The 19,737-nt window shown below is 41.5% G+C and overlaps 1 protein-coding gene across 2 annotated transcripts; it reads left to right on the top strand.

Annotated features, from left to right (window-relative positions):
• The first annotated feature begins 3,258 nt into the window (after nt 1-3,258).
• On the top strand, nt 3,259-19,247 carry OGFRL1 (opioid growth factor receptor like 1). 2 transcript variants are annotated; one of them, XM_017824779.1, is made up of 7 exons: nt 3,259-3,522; nt 4,984-5,070; nt 5,619-5,697; nt 9,289-9,367; nt 9,458-9,524; nt 9,667-9,812; nt 12,114-19,247. In XM_017824779.1, exons 1-7 carry the CDS (start codon nt 3,274-3,276, stop codon nt 12,868-12,870), a joined length of 1,464 nt encoding a protein of 487 aa, XP_017680268.1. In that variant the 5' UTR covers nt 3,259-3,273; the 3' UTR covers nt 12,871-19,247. The 2 variants fall into 2 exon arrangements, with proteins under 2 accessions (XP_017680268.1, XP_017680259.1); XM_017824770.1 differs by having other exon boundaries at nt 5,616-5,697.
• The last annotated feature ends 490 nt before the right edge of the window (nt 19,248-19,737 follow it).

The raw sequence follows: 19,737 nt of genomic DNA, 5'->3' as shown, positions 1-19,737 counted from the left end.
ATCATTGGTGCCACTGCCTTTTTTTAAAGTTCCATACCAACAATCAGTTAATTCAGTTTCTAATTTGAGACTACTTCTAGTCTACCTGCTGATGATAAGCTCCTTTAAAGCAGTGACTAAAGCATACAACATTTCTGTTTGGCCAAGAAAGCCTGAACCACCCTGCACCAGCACCAATGGATTAGGTTTCAGCTGGCCTCATTTCTGCCACTTCTTGCGTAGATTGCAAGCAATATGGTATAATTAGTTACCGACCCTTAAGAAACTTCAAAAATATGTTCCAGTACTTCAGGAAATTTCATCACATCCCTTCAGCAGCAGAGACTACTGTAAGTCAAAGCAGTCCCCTGCTTTTGGCACTGGTTTCCCATAGGAATACCAAGTCAATTCACAGAATCAGAGAACTATTACATGTAAAAAGATCCCCAAGATCATCAAGTTCAAGCCAGTTTTTGACCCAGTGAAGAGTGCACTTGTCCAAGCCATGGGCTGCCAGCTTCTCCAGGAGAATGCTGTGGGAGACAGTATTTATGGCTCTACTGAAGTCCAGGTAGACTCCATCCACAGCCTTCATCACTGTGTGGGTCACCTGGTCATAAAACAAGGCCAGGTTAGTCAAGCAGGACCTGCCTTTCCTAAACCCATGCTGACTGGGCCTGATCCCCTGGTTGTCCTGTACATGCTATGTGATGGCACTCAAGATAAACTGCTCCGTAACCTTCCCTGGCACTGAGGTCAGGCTGACAGGCCTGTAGTTCCCAGGATCTTCCTTCCAGCCCTTCCTGTAGATGGGCATCACACGGGCCAACCTCCAGTCATCTGGGACCTCCCAGTTAACCAGGATTGATGATAAATGATGGAAAGTGGCTTGGTGAGCTCTTCCACCAGTTGATTTGACTCCCAGTTCTTACAAGTGCTCTGAGATCCAGATCTTTTAAAAATCTACCTAAAGTTCTGTGATGAGATTTGGCTGGCAGCTTTGAGACTTGGCTGACACCTTTGCTCTTCAGGTAAACCAAGTTTTCTATTATAAGGTGCAGTTATTTGCACAAGAAATTGAGCTTTCTTTCACGAAGATCTTTAGTTTGTGGGATTAATTGCCATGCAAACTGAATATCATCAAAACCTTCACCTGATTTTTTTGATGCATGCTCAAGGCATGCTTTTGAGGCTCTACTGTCCCTAGTATGAACACAATCAGTGTGAGGGAGCATTGACAAAAGCTGTAGCAGGGAGAGGAATCAAAGCTGGTCTGTACTGGTTGATGTTGGTCCATGGGAGTAGCTAGTCAGCAGGTAAAGACAAATGTGTTCCAGACATCAGAATTTCTTAAGTCAGTTCCTTCAAACTATGCCAACAACGTGGGAGGAGATGCTGCAGAAGCAGGAAACAAATCTGCCTTTCCTCCAAATAAGGTCAAAGAAGAAGGAACTATCAAAAAATGCGAGACATGAGTTTTATAAAGGATTCTGTTCCCCCAACTGCAGTTCTAGCATCCAGCCTTACTGCTTGCCCTCTTACAATCTTTCTTGTGCTTTCTTGATGGGGATTTTTTATTCCTTATTAAAACAATGTACACTGTCAAGACCAAGGCTGGACCTTCCTGAATATCACATTTCAAAAAAGTTCCAGTAGACCTTCAACACCTACAGGGTTGGGGGAGGAGGGGTTTCTTGGCTTGGGTCATCAGCTTTGATCTTGTACTGAGTGGGAGTAGCTGGATCCTAAGGAGCGCAGCAGCTGGCATGATGGTGACTAAGGGGTGTTGGAAAGGCTGAATGGGCTTCATTAATCTCCATGAAGAGGAGGAGGAGAAGGGCAAGGCAGGTGATGGTGGGAGGTAGCAGAGGCATGGGCACTAGAGGCAGACTGAACTATATGACAGGCTCACAGCTCAACCACACAGCTGTGGCTGCATCCAGGTGAGCTGCATCTCCAAATACGTTTGCTGAAACAAGGTCTGACAAACTAGGGCATTCCCAGTAATTTCTTGTTCTCGGTGTCAGTATGCACAGCTCATACACTTCAAATGAATCTGAAGGAGGGTTATGTGTGAGAGTGACATTGAGTGCATCTAAGCATGACAATAGAATATGTGGCAACTTGAATTAAAATGAACTTTCAGTTTATGGAGAGTGGATGGGGAAACAAGGATATATAGATGAAATCACCTCTACACTGCTGATCCTGACATCCAGTTAAAATGCTGGTACCTGCACTTGAAGAGGATGCTAAAACATTTCCAAGCAACAGCAGAAAAAACGGCACAAAAATGAGTGAGGGAATGTGAAAGGTAATTTATGGTGAGAAGCTGAAGAAGCTCAACCTGTTTGGTTTACCAAGAAGAGGACTGAGATGACTTGATGATAATACGCATCTTTAGGAGCAGTCACCAGACACCACATAATGGTCTTTAAGGAAAAGGCAGAAATTCCTGAGTGTGAACTAAAGCCTGACAATCCTGGTTAGAAATGAGGAACACATTTTTAATCAGGAGGGCAAGAGCAGACACTAGAACAATGTGCTAAGCCTTTAGCTCATCACGTCTTCAGGCAGTGTTTCTGTCCCAAAGGCATGCATTAGCCACATACAAAATACACTGCCACTGCTACTGACAAATCCATCCCCGAACATCATGTCAGTTTTATCCCCAAACTCTCAGGAGCACCTGAAATTGGCTGGTTACCACAGTATTGCCTCCCCTCCAATTCCTTCCCTCTGTGGCACGTGTATGTTTCTTGATGTCCACCTCACTGCAACCCTTCCCGTGTCCACTGGACAGCCGGTGCTCGCACACTGCAGGTAACACGACTGCTTCTATCACCGAACAAGCACCTTTCCCCCCGCCCTCCACTGCTCTGGGGCAGCCGCCATCCCCGCTCTTCTCGATGAACACCCGCACTCACTTGCTTTCCTCACAACCCTCAAGGGACACCGCAAGAGAACTCCCCGCAGGGTGCACCTCCCGGAAGGAGACTCCCGCGCTCTCTCCGGGCGCGGGTGTCCCGGTGCCGGGGCGACGCTGGGTGGCCCCGCCCGTCCCGCGGTGCCCGGCCCTGCCCGGTGCCCGGCGCTGCCCGGCACCCGCCGCCAGGGCTGGGCGCGCGTGTCTCCTGTGGAAATCCCGGCGCCTCCAGCTCCGCCCCGCGCGTGTCCGTGGGCTGGGGCCGGGCGGGGGAGCAGCCCCGGCCGCCGCCGCCCCGCCCCGCCATGCCGCAGCCGTAGGCAGCCCGCGGCCGCTCCCAGCCCTCGGCCTCCGCGGCCTCCGGGCCGATGGGCAGCCTGCTGAGCGGGGTCAGCTTCAAGGAGCCCACCACGGTGGAGGACTGCGACTCCACCTGGGAGACCGACTCGGAGCCCGAGGCGGCGGAGCCGCGGCGGCAGGAGGGGGTGTGCGCCGCCGCGGGAGGCGGGGAAGAGCCGGCCGAGCCCCCCGCCGCCGACTGCCGGCCCCGGGAGCCCCCGCCGCCCCCGCCGGAGGACGGGGAACAGGCAGAGCCGGACGCCGCCGGCCCCGAGCAGGTACCGTCAGCGCCAGGCGCGCCCCCGCCCCGCCTGCCCGGGGCCCTGCGGCCGGAACGGGGGGCGGCGGGGCCGGGCGGAGCCAAGCCGAGCCCCCGGGCCGGGCAGCCCCGGTACCGAGCCCCGGGGCCGGAGAAGGGCGGGGCTGGGCCGGGCCGAGCCGAGCCGAGCCGAGCCGAGCCGAGCCCCGGGCCGGGCAGCCCCGGTCTTCCCCGCCCTGCGGCACTGGCGAGCCCCGGGACCTGCCCATCGCACGGAGCGGCTGGGGATAGATAACCCAGCTGTGCATCTCCAGTAGGGATGTGCCCGTTTTTATCCCCGCCGTCATTACTGGGAGAAAATTGAGGCCTTGAAGTCGTTGTCACTCCTGCTGCTGCTGTTTTCCAGGGAAGGTTCTGACTTAAATGTAGTATGTAACTTGGCCTCTTAATTAAACTGGATACAAATCTGATTACTGGATAGTATGTGGCAGTGGATTTGTGACTCCTTGGAGGGTGTGAGGAATTTTTAGAGCAAGTTTCTGTTCTGTAGGGAGCTTTGGAAATGCCGACGCTAAAGAAATAAAGTGTTCCTTTGACAGTAATTTTATGCGACTTAGAACTCAATGCAGGGTGGACCAGCTGGGTCAGTTTTTGTAGCTTGCTAGATGTATAGTGTTTATATTTGGTTCAGAAATATGCAAAATTAAATAAGCATAAGCATCTTTCCTTTTCTGCTTGATACCTGGTAATACTACTGCTAAATAACTTGAGTGTCAAAGGGTGTTGCTTGTTCGAGCAAGCTGACTTTGCCTGAAGGCAGGTCAAAGCTGGTCTTTTGAAAGGAAGAATGGAAAAAGATGTTTGTTTGTCATTAATGTGGAATTGATAAGCCATGGAACAGGCAACAATAAAGGCAAATGCCCAGAGCAGCCAAAGGGAAATTCCCTTTTTAAGCTTGACTTTAACCTATTGCATGTGTATTGCAAGGAGTGGAATTAATTTTTTTCAGTGACTCTTCATTTCTTCCACAGGGTGCAATAATAGCAAGTAAGTCTATGTACACATGACAAATAGTATGATTTCCTGTTCAAAACTAGTAGTGTCTCTACATGTTCAATTACTTATTTCATCTTGTACTAGCACTTGCTAGGTTACTTTGAAGTCTTGCATTTGGAAATTACAGTCAACCTGTTGATTTAAGTCTGATTCAGCCTTGTTGGAAGGATATTTCATAGTCTTGCTTTTGTATTTTGTATTAAATTTTTTAATTTAGGTTTAAAGTGTGTGGTGTTTACACTTTAAAGTGTAAAGTATTGAGTACGGAGATTTTCAGTGTTTGGCCAAACAGACAGCAAATACATGCACTTGTGTTTGTTTACATTGCTGAAATCCATCATGAAAAGTAATTATTTTAATATTACACAAATTCACTATTTAGTGTGTTTGTGTATGATGGTTATCTGCTTTCTGACTGTTTCAGAATGGTGATGGAACTGAGCTGACAGCCAAGCCAAAGAGAAGCTTCTACGCAGCAAGAGATTTATACAAGTACCGACACCAGTACCCAGTAAGAATATTTTAGGGGTTTAAATTGCCTCTTTAGTAGAAGGCAGCATATAACCCAAACATTCCTAAACCTTTGTGTTGCCTAATAAATATAAGAAATGGGAATCAAAAAGCTGATACAGAGGCCCAGCGTATGCTGGTGGGAGAGGAGCAAAACTGTGCAGTGTCTTTTCATCCCGACCATAAGCGCAAACACATAAGATGTGTAAGCATGGGAACAGCAGTAGGAGCCCAGGAAAAGGCTTGTGCCTTGAATGTTAAAGAGGGTAGATTATAGAAGTTTGGATGACTTATTTGTCTCTCAAGTTCCTTGAGACTGAAGTGAAGGTGCTGCTATGCTTGCTGCTGCCTCAGTAGGAGAAGGTACCAGCCAGAAAGAACTTGCTGATCCTTAATCTCAGTCTTTAAGTGCATGAGTAAAACTCTGTGGTTACTAAAACTCCGAAATTTTTCTGTCCTTAAATTATTCAAAGAGCACAGTGTCGCTTTCTGGATAGTCTTGATAGGTTTTTGTTGGCTAATAATGTCCTATTTCCTTTCTTTTAGCAGAATTTTAAAGATCTTCGATATCAAAATGACTTGTGCAATCTCCGGTTTTACAAAAATAAAATCCCATTTAAACCTGACGGTGAGTAATCTGCAACAATAATGCTGATAGCAAAAGAATGCTCACTAATGATAGCAAGCTGAAACAGTCGTGATAATTGTGGCACTGACAAATTCAAGGTGTATAGCAATATATTGTGCAACGTGAAGCTCCCATGTTGGAGTAGCACATTCATAACACGAGTGGGTTATGCTTAAAACAAAGATAGCTTTCACTGTAGGGAGGTGGTGCTTTTCTTAGACGTTTTCAGCATGATGTAGTACAGGGCGTTGTTTGTACCACCATTTTTACAGTAGTGGCACTACCTTTTATTTAACAAAGATAAAGCTGTTCCACTATATTGCACAGATTGTTGCTACTTGAGTAGGAGTGGCAGGGACCTGGGTGTTATCCTTAGAGCTGTGTAAGGGGAAAAGAATGTGTTTTAGTCTTGTGCGAGATTATGGCAATAACAATAATAAAGTCATTTTTCCATGTCCCTAGTTGTTCCCGTAGTGGAGCGGGAACCTGATATGCAGCATTCTGTACAAACACAGGACAATCTGAAAGATGACAAACCCTGCTCTAGAGAGTTTGCAGTCGATGTGTGAGAGACAAGAGGGTAGGAGGCAGATGGGGAAGCAGGAGGAGGCAATAAAGCAGCCTTGGTTAGTATGATAGACAGCAGTCTCGGCACATGAGAGTTTAGCCATTAGCAAAAAAAGACAAATTGAAGGCCAAAAATAAGCTTTTCAGAGTTATAGAAGAATGATGAGCAAGTTACTTTGAAGGTGTTTGCAGAAAGATCCTCTCAGTGTGAGAGTAGCTTAGTAGGAAATAGCGAAGTGCGTGTTGGAGTACAGAAGGAGTGAGATGTGTAGGCTGCCTCTGAGGCAGGATCCTGTCAGAAGCAGGATCAGTCTCATAGCAACAAATGGGTTGTGATAAGGTAGTAAGGGGCAGGTCACAAAGGCTTTGGAAGTGAAGGTGTATAGTTTTGGGTTTTTTTTGAAGTTACAGAACAGGACTTTGCAATAGAAAAATGCCCAGCAGAAAAAAAGAGGCAGTATAAAAAGATGCAGTCTAGAAACATGATCTTACCAGCAGCATTCAGGGTAGATGTAAGCATGACAAGAAGGCACTTTTTAAGATCAGGAAAAAGGATATTGAGATGCAAAATGTCAGAGTTCTGATAGGAAGCAGGATGGAAAGGAATGTTATATGGCAGGGTGTAAAGATGTACGTATAGGAAGGTTGAAGATGAGAGCTGTTTATAGACAAGATAGTCATAATATCCTCAGCAGGTAAGAAAACAAGTCAGGTTGTGAAAGAAAGATAAGACCTTTGCTTTAACCAGCTTGAGCTTTATCTAGATACCCATAGGCAGATGCTGTGTTTTTAGCTTGCCTGGAAGAAGAGATAGGTCTGTGAATTGCCAGTAAAGAAGTAACAAATTCAGAAAATAATACACAGAGAACAGATACTGAAAGAAAGAGAAGGACAGTGAGGTCTGTGTGAACCTGAGGACCATGTGGATCTGAAAGTAAAAGCTAGAAAAGGTTGTGGGGGAGGAGTCCTCTAAAGTGCAAAAGGAAGGAGAAATTCAAGAGGATTAGCCAAAAGAAGAGTCATGAAAGCTACAGGAGGACTCCTGTCCTAAAATTTATAAAGAATAACGTTTATTTTAATATTTTAGGAGAAAACTACAATTAACAGTGTCAAAGGTAGCTGATAAACCATGGAGGCTGAATCCTTGGTGCCTGTGAGCTCTGGTTATGTAGAAGTTTGTACTGAGAATGGGAAAGAGTAGCCACCACCTTGACTTGAGTCTGTGGATCTGTGAGAGTGTTCAAAGGGAGTCTTAGCTACCATGTAAGGGACTGAAATACTGGGGAATGTTGTTTAAAAAAATACAGTTCTAGTGCAATACTAGATTTGAAGTTTAGTTCCATGGCCTACAGATTTAACATGTTGTTCTGACTCAGAGCTGGCCTGTTTGTCTCTGCGCTGGAATTGAGCAGCAAGTTTTCCAGTAGAATCATAGAATGCTAAAGGGTTGAAAGGGACCTTAAGGATCATCTAGTCCCAATTTCCCCTGCCATGGCTAAGGACACCTCCCACTAGACCAGGTTGCTCAAGGCCTTATCCAACCTGACCTTGAACACTGCCAAGGCTGGGGCATCTACAGCCTCCCTGGGCAACCCCTTCCAGCGTCTCACCACCCTCACAGTTAAGAATTTCTTTCTAATATCTAACCTAAATTTCCCCTCTTTCAGTTTGCACCTGTTATTCCTTGTACTATCACTATAGTTCCTGATGAAAAGTCCCTCTCCTGCTTCCCTGTAGACCTCCAGATACTGGAAGGTTGTTATGAGATCTCCACGCAACCTTCTCTTCTCCAGGCTGAACAGCCCCAACTTTCTCAGCCTGTGTTTGTAGGAGAGGTGCTCCGTGCTCCAGTCCTCTTATAAGCTTCATGGCCCTCCTCTGGATTTGCTCCAACAGTTCCATGTCCTTCTTATACTGCAGGCACCAGAACTGTTTCAATGCTTGAAATATAGGTTGGATACAGTGTGTTGATGGTGGAAGGTCCTCTTTCCAAGGTTCTTTCCAGTCTTGCTTGCACTGGAAACCCCATGTTCTTAGCCGCCCCTTTGACTGGCTGCTTTCTTGGTTTCTTGAGGAAAAGTATCGAATGAGTTCTCCTTTGTCATTGAGACCTAATTTGAAGTTTTCACTGCAGGGAAGAGACATCTCAAATGTATAATAGGAGACTACCTACGTGAGACTTTGGGCTTTTCAGGCTGCTTCTGTGCTGTTTGACTTGGGAAGAGGCCGTGTGGCTGTGCTAAAACTGTTGTTGGTTTCAGAATAGAAACAGAGCAACACAGTGTTCATTCATGGAAAGATATTGTACAGGTTTGGGAACAAGGAGCATCCTGTTAAGTATTTTGTATATTTATGTAGTACCTGGAAAAGTGCCCTGGCCCATGACTGCATTTCATGAGCATGGTCTCTGTGTGACGTTTGGCCACAGCTAATTGAGAAAGATTTCCCAATCATAATGTTATTTGCAGCTGGAGAGATTCCTGCTATGGGAGATTTCATAAGGAGTTCAGGCTTTGTTCTGCAAATGATAGATGCACGGATAGATAGGTAGATTGGATAGGTGGATGCATGGATAGGTAGATAGATGGATGGATAGGTAGACAGATAGATAGATAGAGGGTTTTGTCAAGTAAAAGCAATGATGGGTGATTCACAAAGCAGTATTTATGGAAGTGATTTGTTAATTACCAGTGCGATAAGGGAAATAGGACATGAGAACTTTGGGGGAAGTACATTTTACAAAAGTTATTGTCACATACTTCTGTTTGTTAGTAACTCAGTATAAGTCAGTTGGTTTTGTTATATTGACATTTTATAAATGACTTATTTTTTTAATTTTTAGTAACTAAATTAATTTTACGTTAAAATGAATTTATTTATAGCTGTAGTAGATCTTATTTCACATAGTATTTGAAAGAGAATTAAAGTATGTATTCTATCATTATGTTAACATGGTATCTACTTTATGTAGCTGAATGCTGTTTCTGATGGCTACCTAACAGTTTTCAAATTATTTTTATGCAGGGGTTTATATTGAAGAAGTCCTAAATAAATGGAAAGGAGACTATGAAAAACTGGAACATAACCACACTTACATACAGTGGTTGGTCTCTTATTACCTATTTCTGTTTTAAAGCATTAATTTGATTAAGTGTTCATATACAGAGCTATAATGTGCCTCTTCTTTTAACAGGCTTTTCCCACTGAGGGAACAAGGTCTGAACTTTTATGCTAAAGAATTAACTACATATGAAATTGAGGTAATACAAATTGAGCTGAATACAAACCATCATGTTAATTTTGGTATATAACTACTTTTTGTTATGTAGAGTTGTCTTACACAATGCAGAAGTACTTGCTTTAGTGCCACTTAGAATTTTGGACATATTCTTTGTCTATTAGGAATTCAAGAAAACAAAAGAAGCAATTAGAAGATTCCTTTTGGCTTACAAAATGATGTTGGAGTTTTTTGGAATAAAACTAATTGATAAAACTGGAAATGTAGCACGAGCTGCTAACTGGCAAGAAAGATTTCAGCATTTAAATGAGTAAGTAATGACATGCACTCCAGTTGCTAGAATTGCCATAGAATCTCTTTAGCCTTTTGTTTTCTAGAAGAAGATATGTTTTCCAAAGATTGGCAGAAAAAAAGAGAAAAATAGTCAATGCCTTATTTGTGCCTGTAGGTGTACGTTCCTCCTTCACCTTTTTTGTGCTGCTCCCCCATTACCAGTTTGACTGATGTCACTGAATTCCCTGAAAATACTACTTGAGGTGGTGCTGAAGGATATCCCAGCTACAAATTAATTTGTCCTGCCACTGAATGCATTTTCACCCAATTCCAAAGTGCTGCTTCTCAGCTGGAAGAAAATGAGTGGCTTATCTTTGTATTCACATTTCTTTTTGAGAAAGATCAAATTCTCCATACCTGTATGAAAGCTGAAAACCAGGATTTTCCTTCCTCCTCCAAACACAAAATACTGTGTATTTAATACTTTTTAATTGCAGTGCTTATCTGGAGAGGTTTAGCCATGCTGCCTCTGGTGGTCTAGTGGTTAGGGTGCAGGACTCTCACCGCTGCGACCCGGGTTCGATTCCCGGCCCCCCGAGCAGATGGAGCTCGTTAGCCCTGTAAGGCAATCCATCTAAGAGAAGGTCACTCTAAACAAACCTACGTCCTGGGGACCTCACTGCCACTGTCCAAGTTTGCTCGGCCCCGGCAGATGAACCTCAGGATTAAAGGGTGGGCTCAGTTCAGCGCACGCTGTGTCTCACCTAAAAAATCCACTGCGCAGGCTCGAAGGGTTAATGACCTTTCCCAAATCTTCACTCGTGAAGATTGGCCATTATATATAATTCAAACTTTGGCTCAATGTTCAGCAAGTTGTATCTGTTGCTTTTCACTGGCATTTTGTGGAGCCTAAGTTTGTACTGAATTTTGTCCCATGTGGATTAATTGTATCAAAATCTCTTCAAATCCCGTGCTCACTTTCCTGATACCTCTCACCTTAGAGTTGCAGCTTGTTTTCTCACAGAATTTTGTTCTCCTGTCATAATGAAAGCTTGTAGGTACAATTGCTGATGGATGATTCTAGGTGAATAATGGGAATAATTTGTTAATAATTTTACTTAAACATTGTATGAGCCAATATGGGTGTGGGCTCAGACTTGAGCCACAGATAAAACAGAGTTTCAGGAAGCCCAAATGTTACTCACTGCATGTTTTTAATCCTGTTCTTACTAGTGAGTAGCTATAGTTTTAAGTCAGGAATTGGGACTCTTTACCTAATTTTAGCCATCCAGAATTTACACTCAGAAGTCTTACCGTTTACCAAGGTGTACTTTATGAGGGAAAGAGCTCTTCCCAAGCACTTCCAGAAGACAATTCATTTTATCTTAGACTTATCCCCCTACAACACTGGGACTTACTCTCCAGAGGTGCCTGTTTTTCCCCCAGCATGAACTGTATCAGAAGTGCAGGTAGCTAGTCTGGACTGGAGACCCAGCTTTTAAATAGCTTGAGTGAAGTGCAATGAATCTTGTTCTGTAGCTACACTATAAATACACTACAAACCCTAAATTTTGTAAAGTTGACTGGGTTGTCTTCTCAGAAAGAGAACAGAATAGAATCATTAAGGTTGGAAAAGACCTCCTTTGAGTCCAACCTTTGACTGAACACTACTATATCAACTAAACCATAGCACTAAGTGCCACATGTACTAATTTTTTGAACACATCAAGGGATGGTGAGTCCACCACTTCCCTGGGCAGCCCATTCCAATGCTTAACCACTCTTTCAGTGAAGAAGCGTTTCCTAATATCCAGCCTGAACCTGAACCTCCCCTTGGTTGGTGCAACTTGAGGCTGTTTCCTCTTGTCCTATCACTGGTTGCCTGGGAGAAGAGGCCAACGCCCCACCTAGCCACAACCTCTTTTCAAGTAGTTGTAGGGAGTGGTAAGGTCTCCTCTGAGCTGCCTTTCCTCTAGACTAAACAACCCCACTACCTTCAGCTGCTCCTCTTAGGACTTATGTTCTAGATCCTTCACCAGCTTTGTTGCCCTTCTCATACAGCCTACAGCAGAAGGAATCAAAATCAGTACATGGTTGATTTTGTTTTCTCCTAGCCTGCTCCCCCAGTGCGTTTTACAAACGCTAATTTTCACTCACAACATCCTGGCAAAGGAGGTGCTAGCAAGCTTCAGCAGCTGTGAGAATTTAAAGTACAGGAAGCTTGAAGTACACACCTGGAGTGATAAAAAGGACTGAGGAATTGCAGATCCAGTTCTGTGTTTGTAAAGCGTTTTTTTCCTGATTCAATAGATTTTTTTTTTACCTGTTTCTTCCAAAGGTCTCAACATAACTACTTGAGAATCACTCGAATTCTGAAAAGTCTTGGCGAACTTGGATATGAGAGTTTCAAATCTCCCTTGGTAAAATTTATTCTGCATGAAGCTCTGGTGGAAGATACCATTCCCAACATAAAGCAAAGTGCTCTAGAATATTTTGTGTATACTATTAGAGACCGAAGAGAAAGAAGGAAACTGCTGAGATTTGCCCAGCAACATTATACGCCCTCAGAGCATTTTATCTGGGGGCCTCCAAGAAAACAAAAGTCAGAGGGAAGCAAAACAAATAAAAAGCCAGCATCTCCAATTTCAATTCCCAATAGTCATATTTCTAAACATAAGAAACCCAAAGAGCCTAAGAATACATCAGCAAGTGGAAGCTCAGCTGGTAAAACAACTGAAGAAAAAAAGGTAGAACTCACAAAAAATGAGGAAGAAAATTATCAGGATGAACAAGAAATGAACTCTGATGCTGTTAGGCAGAACAGTGAAAAGAACAGTGACACTGATACCAGTCAGCTTTCAAAATCAGAAGAAATTCATGATACTAAAGACAGAAAGGAGGATGCTTCTCATTCCAAAAAAGATAATGAAAATCTGAACAATGACTGTGGAAGTCACCCAGGCACTGTAGAGAAAGATTTATGTAACACTGAGAATTCTTCAAATAACACATCAGCAGATCTACAAGATAACCTTGATAAGGATACGCTTTCAGGGGGGACCACCACAAAAACCAAGGATGAGCTCAAAGCATGAGTCTGAGGTTAAAAATCATTGTTTCATATTTAATGAAGCAAATTATTCATTGCTCCTTCATTTTGGTTGGAATTTCCATCTAGTTTAGTATAAAATGTTCATGAGACTACACTTGTTGCAAATTCATCAGGTTAGACTTCTGTTACATTAACGAATTTTATTTTTTTCAACCTCAGTTTATCAGCAGTAAAGCAGGTGTGGCTCTTTAAAACAATTGTGCATATTGAAAGCTAAGAAGTTCATTATCTTTTCCAGACAGATTGCATAGAAAAGCTTATCTACTTTTTGCCATTAAATTCATCCAGTATTAAAAAAAAAATGAAGTGTAACACTAAAAGCCTTGGAACATCAGAATTTTTAAATTAGTTTTAACATGCTTCAAGTCTTGATTTCTGTTTATGAGATTACTAGAAATTACTTCAAGAGCATAGTTTTTACCCAAGGGTCTATTTTTTTTAGGAAGTGTTTTCATGTTTAATGGCAGTATTTGCACAGCATCTTTTACCTTAGATTAGCATATTTGTTGGAGACACAATGATGGATATTATATGTCATGTCTTATACAGCTGGGTATCATTGTACATTGAATAAAAGTTTAATTTACAGTGAAACTTTATCCTCAGCTTTTGGGTACAGGAGAAGTTGCACTTTAGTCTTCTTTTAGTCCCTGTTAAGTTCTCCCTTCTCTTGGCTCATTTTTTACTACTAATCTGGGGGGAGGGATCTCTTTGATCACTCAGATTTGGTCTCATTTTGAAAGCTGTTGATCAGCTGTAATAAAACAACTCCCCCAGCTGGGTTCAGCACCTGGAAAGCCTCTAACAGCTGAAAAGCAAAGCAGTGTCTTCACCACAAAGCACTGCCTAATCAGCAAAACCATCAGAGAAAATGTCATCAGGCTTGTTAGGTTGGGTCTTACCTTCTTGGCCAGTTTTGGGTAAGGTCTGAACAATGCTGAGTCCCCTGTTGCTGATCTGAGAGAGAAAGGCAGTCCTGATGCTTCCTTCCAGCTGTCTGTTTCCTCTTTTTGCTATCTTAAGTCTTTCACAGTTTAATGTTATTTCAGTCATCAGTGGAAACCTGAAGCAGGCCAGTCTTCTGGTCTGGCTGGAGCCCAGCAAGCAGGAATTTCTCAATGAAGATGTTTCCTAACTTTATTTTACTGAAGAACTGTCTGCTTTCTCTGAGTAGCTGCTTCTGATTTCCTGCCATCAGTCAAACGAGATAGTGCCCAGCAAATTAATTGTGCAGAATACTAATAAAAAAATAATGCAGGTGGAATTTACACTTCCTACAGTTCTAAAATATTCTAAAACTTCTGTATGTATTTTCTAGTTAAAAGTCTATGTGTTATCCACTGCCTTTAATATATTTCTGATGAAATGCTATGAGGCAGGAGGCTGACTGCAGTTGGAGTGTCAGAGTGCTATGGGACTTTATTCAGGTCTTATAACTCAAAATGGTGAAGTTTTCAGGGGTTTCAGAGCATAGACAAGAAGTCTTGTACTTTTCTGTTTTGCTAATGCCCATCATGGTGGTGCATCATCCATTGGTTTCCCTGGGTAGCATTGGTTCTTGGGATCAAATAGAGTGGAGGTTAGGGGTCTTGATACTCATGGACAAAGATTAGGATCTTTCCATCCCAAAGAAGCAGGGAAGAGGGAAAATGTATCTCTCCTTCTGTATTGACTTGTGAGGAGAAGAACTTACATACATGGGGGTTTTTTCTAAGGTTAACCCAGATCACTCCGGTAGGCATTAAGTCTGTCTGAGCAGAAATGCCTCAAAGAATTCCTCCTGCAGCCACCACCTCTTTAAAGCTGGAAGGATCCTGAGAAGGCTTTCACAATTCCCTGGACTTGAACTGGGATCCCCATGTTCATGTTCACCTCTGACCTTCAGAACAGAAGGGGGCAGGAAATAAAACTGTGATAAAACTGGTCTGCGTAGTTAAGGATGCTACCCCCCTGCGTATGCACAGGGAGGACACTTCATGTTCCGACTGTGACTTTTTCAGTCTTGAGTGCCTAACCATGCAAACTTCATAGCATTGTTTTTACATAGTTATTTCTTGAATGGCATAGGAAAGATTTATACCCTGTTTATAGGGAACATAACTATTACATCAGTAGTTATAGAGAGCCTTCAATTTACGGACTTTAGTATTAATGTTAAACACTTTACAGAAAATTAATAGTGTTCAGGGGAAATAAGGGATGCCGGGGGTGTTATTATATTTATACTGTAATTTGATTGAACATCAATGACCTCAGTAGATCTTGTATCTACTGAACAAAAAAAAGAGAAATCTTGCTCTGATCTAAAACAAAGTTCTTGAAATGTGCATCCAGAAGATTTCTCTGCAGTGCACTATTCTGTTATTGTGGCACAGCTCTCACCTATACATACTTACTGGTTTACCATTCCTAATTAAGTACTTAAAATACTTTTAATCTGTCAGAGATGCCTGCATTAAGGGACCAGTGTATTTGAAAATGTAGTCAAGAACTTTGGTACTTACATCCTTATTAACTCTGCAGTTTTTAATTTATTTTTTTAAAATCCACAACTCAGTATGTTTCAGTTTTCATGAAAGAGTAGTGGCGTATCAGTTGCCTACAAAGAACCATGGGGACTGTGCAAGTGAGGGAATTTTTGTGTCAGGTGGGCTCCTGCCCTCCTTAATCCTTGTTTTACAGTGTTATCAACTGAATTGCTTCTATGGGACACTTCAGCTTTAATTAACAAATTCTGCTCTATGTAAAATGTGATGGTTTACCATTCTTTTCATAGAGGAATTGTTTCTTCTGATTTTGCAAGCGTTGAAGGATTCATTGCAGGGCAATCGTACAGCATAGCATCCTCTTGAGATTTGTGAGGATGAGGTGGGTGCACTGTATGCATTTCTTTACAGAATCATGGCCTTAGCAACCATAGCACCCCATGCTTGAAGTTCTGAGTATTGGTTTTCAGGTTTACATTATAATATGTGTTGAAATGATTGTATTCTTATAAGCACCAGTACTTAGTTAATGATTACTTAGTTAATGATTACTTCAGGAACTGAGGGTGCGCAAAGAAAGTCAGGTCATTTGCTCATTGTTAAACTTCTTTTTCTCTTGCTATATGCTTAAGTATTCAGGGATTTCTGTGTCCTTACTACAGCAATGTGTTTTGGCCCAGTGTTTGCCTAGAATCTGAGCTATTCATATATTAGTTGAACAGAACCTCCCAATAAGTCCATCTGAGTAGCCTTTCGTGCTGTTAAATAGGGGTAGTGTGTATATGCACACACCTGTGAATATGATTCTAAGTATCCTATGGTGAGGGGATATGAATGTGCAACTTGAATAAATATTACTGACTACACAGATGCAATTGAAGGCGATCGTACAAATCACGCAAAAATATTGCACTTTAAGATTAGTTACAGCTCTGTGCCCTACTATCCCCGATGCAACTGTGCCTCAGTACCTGATACTGTGTTGGTGTAGAGACTGAAAGCTTGGGTACATGAGATGTGCAGCACAGACCATTCAGATCAGAAGAGCTACTTGTGTGCACACATCTAGGAGCAGATCTGAGATCTTGGTGTTCGTATTGCTTGCATAAAATCCTGAAGGATGCTAAAAATATTTGCAGTAAGCCTTTGAGAGCTGTTCTGTGGCTTGGGCTAGCTCCTCAGTTTCCCGCTCTAAGATTGCAGCACTCTAATGTATTAGGTCTCTGTATAATCATAGTTAATATTTGATATAATCTAGTATAAGCCTCCTTGAATTATTCCAGGATAATTCTAATAATGTGCAGTTTCATATAGCTGTACTATAACCAGAAAGTTTACAGACCTTTAGAAGTTTTGTATATGTTGATGGATGATCCAATAAGGTAAGTCAAGGAACATTTACTGGATTTAAATGGAAAACAGCTTGTTTGTTTTTAAATAAAATTTATGTATATCTGTTTAATAGAGGGGAGGGGTTTTGCACCTTTTTTTTTTTCTGACAGTTGTGACAGTACTCATCACAAGTTATAGTAAGTTATGTATGTTTAAGTGAAAATGTAACTTTTATTACACCGTAGTTTTACAGGTAACATCATATTGAATTTCCTTGAAAAAAAGATGTATTTATTAATAAGATGTGAAGTAAGATTCGCCATTAAAAAATTGTGACAGTATCATGCAGATCGATGTTAGGATTGATATTGTCCTAGGAACTACCAGTATGGATCAGAACCAAAGATGTTTCTAGCCTTGTGTGCTGCCTCCAGCAATGGCCCAACAGATGGTGTGAAATAAAGAAAAGGTAACCCCGTTTTTCTCCAGGAATTTTTCTGGTTTTGAACTCATGGTTTCTTTCAGCCCCTGCAATCCCTTGTGTCTGTGAGTTTTATGTTTTAAAAATATTTTGTGTGGAGAAAGTGATTTCTTGTTTGTCTCAGATCTGTCTATTCAATAACTGCTACTGCATTTGAACACAGTACTAAAGGTACTGTAAGGTGAACAGTAATCCACTTCAAGTCAGTTTTTAAATGCTGCAAGATATTCTAATGACAAAATACCTTCTTAGGCAGAAAATGTCCCATGTTTCTTCTGTCCTTAGGCAGAAGATGCCTGCTTAAACAGAAATTTGTCCTAAGTTGATGAAAATTTTACCTTACTTGTCCCTTCTGAATAAATTTTTACAAATAAATCTTTTTGTATGAAGTACTAAAAGTCATATTCCAACTGCGGAACAGGGTTGGGTTTTTTTTTTCCTTTTCAGTGTAAAAGCAAAATCTGTTAAAGGGAAAACCCATTCCTAGCCAGCAACTGACTGAGGTACCTCTGGATTTGGAGACACCAGCATCAATGAGTCTAACATTGTGGTCATGTAGAACATGGAAGTACTGTCTAGGTTTGCTGAGAACCATCCTCATTATTCCACATTTTGGTAATTGTTTTGATAAGTGTCCCCAGATCCAACTGCAATTGAAGTAACTGCTAAAAAGGTAATTTTGATGGTCATCAAAGTCTGAAAATGGAAGATAGGTCAAAAAGGCCTAAGCATGGACAACCCCCCCTCCATTCACCTCATAGTCAAAACCATATATTCACTATTAACGGATATTTAATGGAGTTCTCCAAGGGGAATGTAAATTGTGTTTCTGTAATACGTCTGTGCTCTGTATTGCCCATGAACTGTTTCTTTTCCTGAAAGCTGTGTTCCTTTTTCAGCCTGTGTTCTTAAGTATACTTACTTAAGACCATTGGAGAAAGCAAGAATTTTTTTTAAAGAATAGGTTTAGTATATGCCATATAGATTTAATATATGCCATACCTAATGGACTCCTAAAATGTAGTTCAAAAGTTATAGAGATCAATTTAATAGAGACCTCCTGTGGCTTTACACTTGTAATCACCTTTATTTTTGTTTACAAAAGCATTAAGCTGTTTGCTATAAAATAAAAAATTGCAAGAATTGGCAAATTGTTCTGAAAGAATTCTCTTCTTAGAAACTTGGCACCTTTTAATTTTACCATGTTTACAAGTTTAATGGCGTATTCATCACTTGAAGTTTATTGTGAAATATACTGAATGTACTTACTACTGTGGCTAACCATGTGAAAATTATTGTTTTGCAGTAAAAAAGGTTATGGCATTTATATTTTTGGGATCTGCTCAAGCATGTTTGCTTATCATTAGTTGCTTTTTTTTTCTGTGTTTTAACGTATTCCATGGTTGTTTGCCCTTTATGCGGTTTGCTTTTGACAACAGGTGATTAGGTGTAGTTTTGCACTGATAAAATTCGAAAATATTGTAGATTTCATTGTTCAAATGCATTCTAAGAAAGAAGTGCAGTAAAAAGAAAAAAGCCAAAGCCCAACAATTTTTACTTGCAAAATGGAACAGCTATATGTTAGTTTCTATGAATGGTCCTGCTCTCTTCTCTGTATTCCTTTGCAGTGTTTAATTACAGAATGCCGTGCATGTTTGGTAGTACCAATACCATATGTATGTGGTAGGAGTGGTAACCAGTTTCTGGATTTGTAATGCACTATAAAGATATATTTTATAATTCTGTAACTGTATGGCAGTGTTATGCCAAAAAAAATTGTATAAACATAAGAAGCAATAGTTTATGTTGCTTACTGCTGTATTTTAAATTGTTTGTAAAATGAAATACTTGGATTTCCTTTCAGGTAAATATATTTTTAATAACAGCAGCCAAAACCTCTGAACTAATAAAGCTTTTTCATTTAGCAGCATTGTTTTAGCAACATGTACAAATATTGTGTAGCTCAAATAATGTGTAATTGCTGTTCAGTGCTTGTTTGTATAGTCTTCTGTAAATATATTAACACTTAAAATTAGGGCATTAAAGGCTCTGGTCCTCCTTTTTTTGTTGTCAGTGGCAAAACGACCATGAATAGCAGAGGAACAAGGGATGGCCCAGAGTGAACTTTACTAAAAGCCCATGGTTTGGTTTTTAATTTAAGAAAATTATATAACATGAAAGCACTCAACATTAAAGGGTAAAATATCCACTGTGATCATGCAGGCATAAGCCCTTTGGAGCAGTGTCAAAAACTGGCTACTGCTGCTTGAACGTAGCAGGGAAACATTTGACCTGCTGGTTGTATTTATTCTGTGCGGAAGCTGTAGGATTGAATGGCTTTAGCTCAGGTTTTGTAGTGCACTGTTACTCACACAATGGGACTGTAGACATATGTAGCTCTGTAAAGGGCCCAGCAGGTTTTGAAAGGGTTTCCAATTCTCACATGTTTCTTCTCAAAGTAAGGAGAAACTGGTGCTCCTTACAACAAAGGAGGGCTTCACGCATGGTCTGTGTCTCAAATCAAGCTTGGTGTTACCATGGCTCTACTAAT

Source organism: Lepidothrix coronata, unplaced genomic scaffold, assembly GCF_001604755.1.
Source record: "Lepidothrix coronata isolate B3197 unplaced genomic scaffold, Lepidothrix_coronata-1.0 Scaffold4, whole genome shotgun sequence".
NCBI lineage: Eukaryota > Metazoa > Chordata > Aves > Passeriformes > Pipridae > Lepidothrix > Lepidothrix coronata.
Note: the sequence above shows the minus strand (reverse complement) of the source record. Positions and strands in the feature narration are given on the sequence as shown.

Coding starts and splice junctions, on each gene's coding strand:
- OGFRL1 (XM_017824770.1), top strand. CDS start 3,274: ATGGGCAGCCTGCTGAGCGGGGTCAGCTTCAAGGAGCCCACCACGGTG. Junction 9,368..9,457: donor AACCACACTTACATACAGTG/GTTGGTCTCTTA, acceptor TTCTTTTAACAG/GCTTTTCCCACTGAGGGAAC. Junction 9,525..9,666: donor TAACTACATATGAAATTGAG/GTAATACAAATT, acceptor TTTGTCTATTAG/GAATTCAAGAAAACAAAAGA.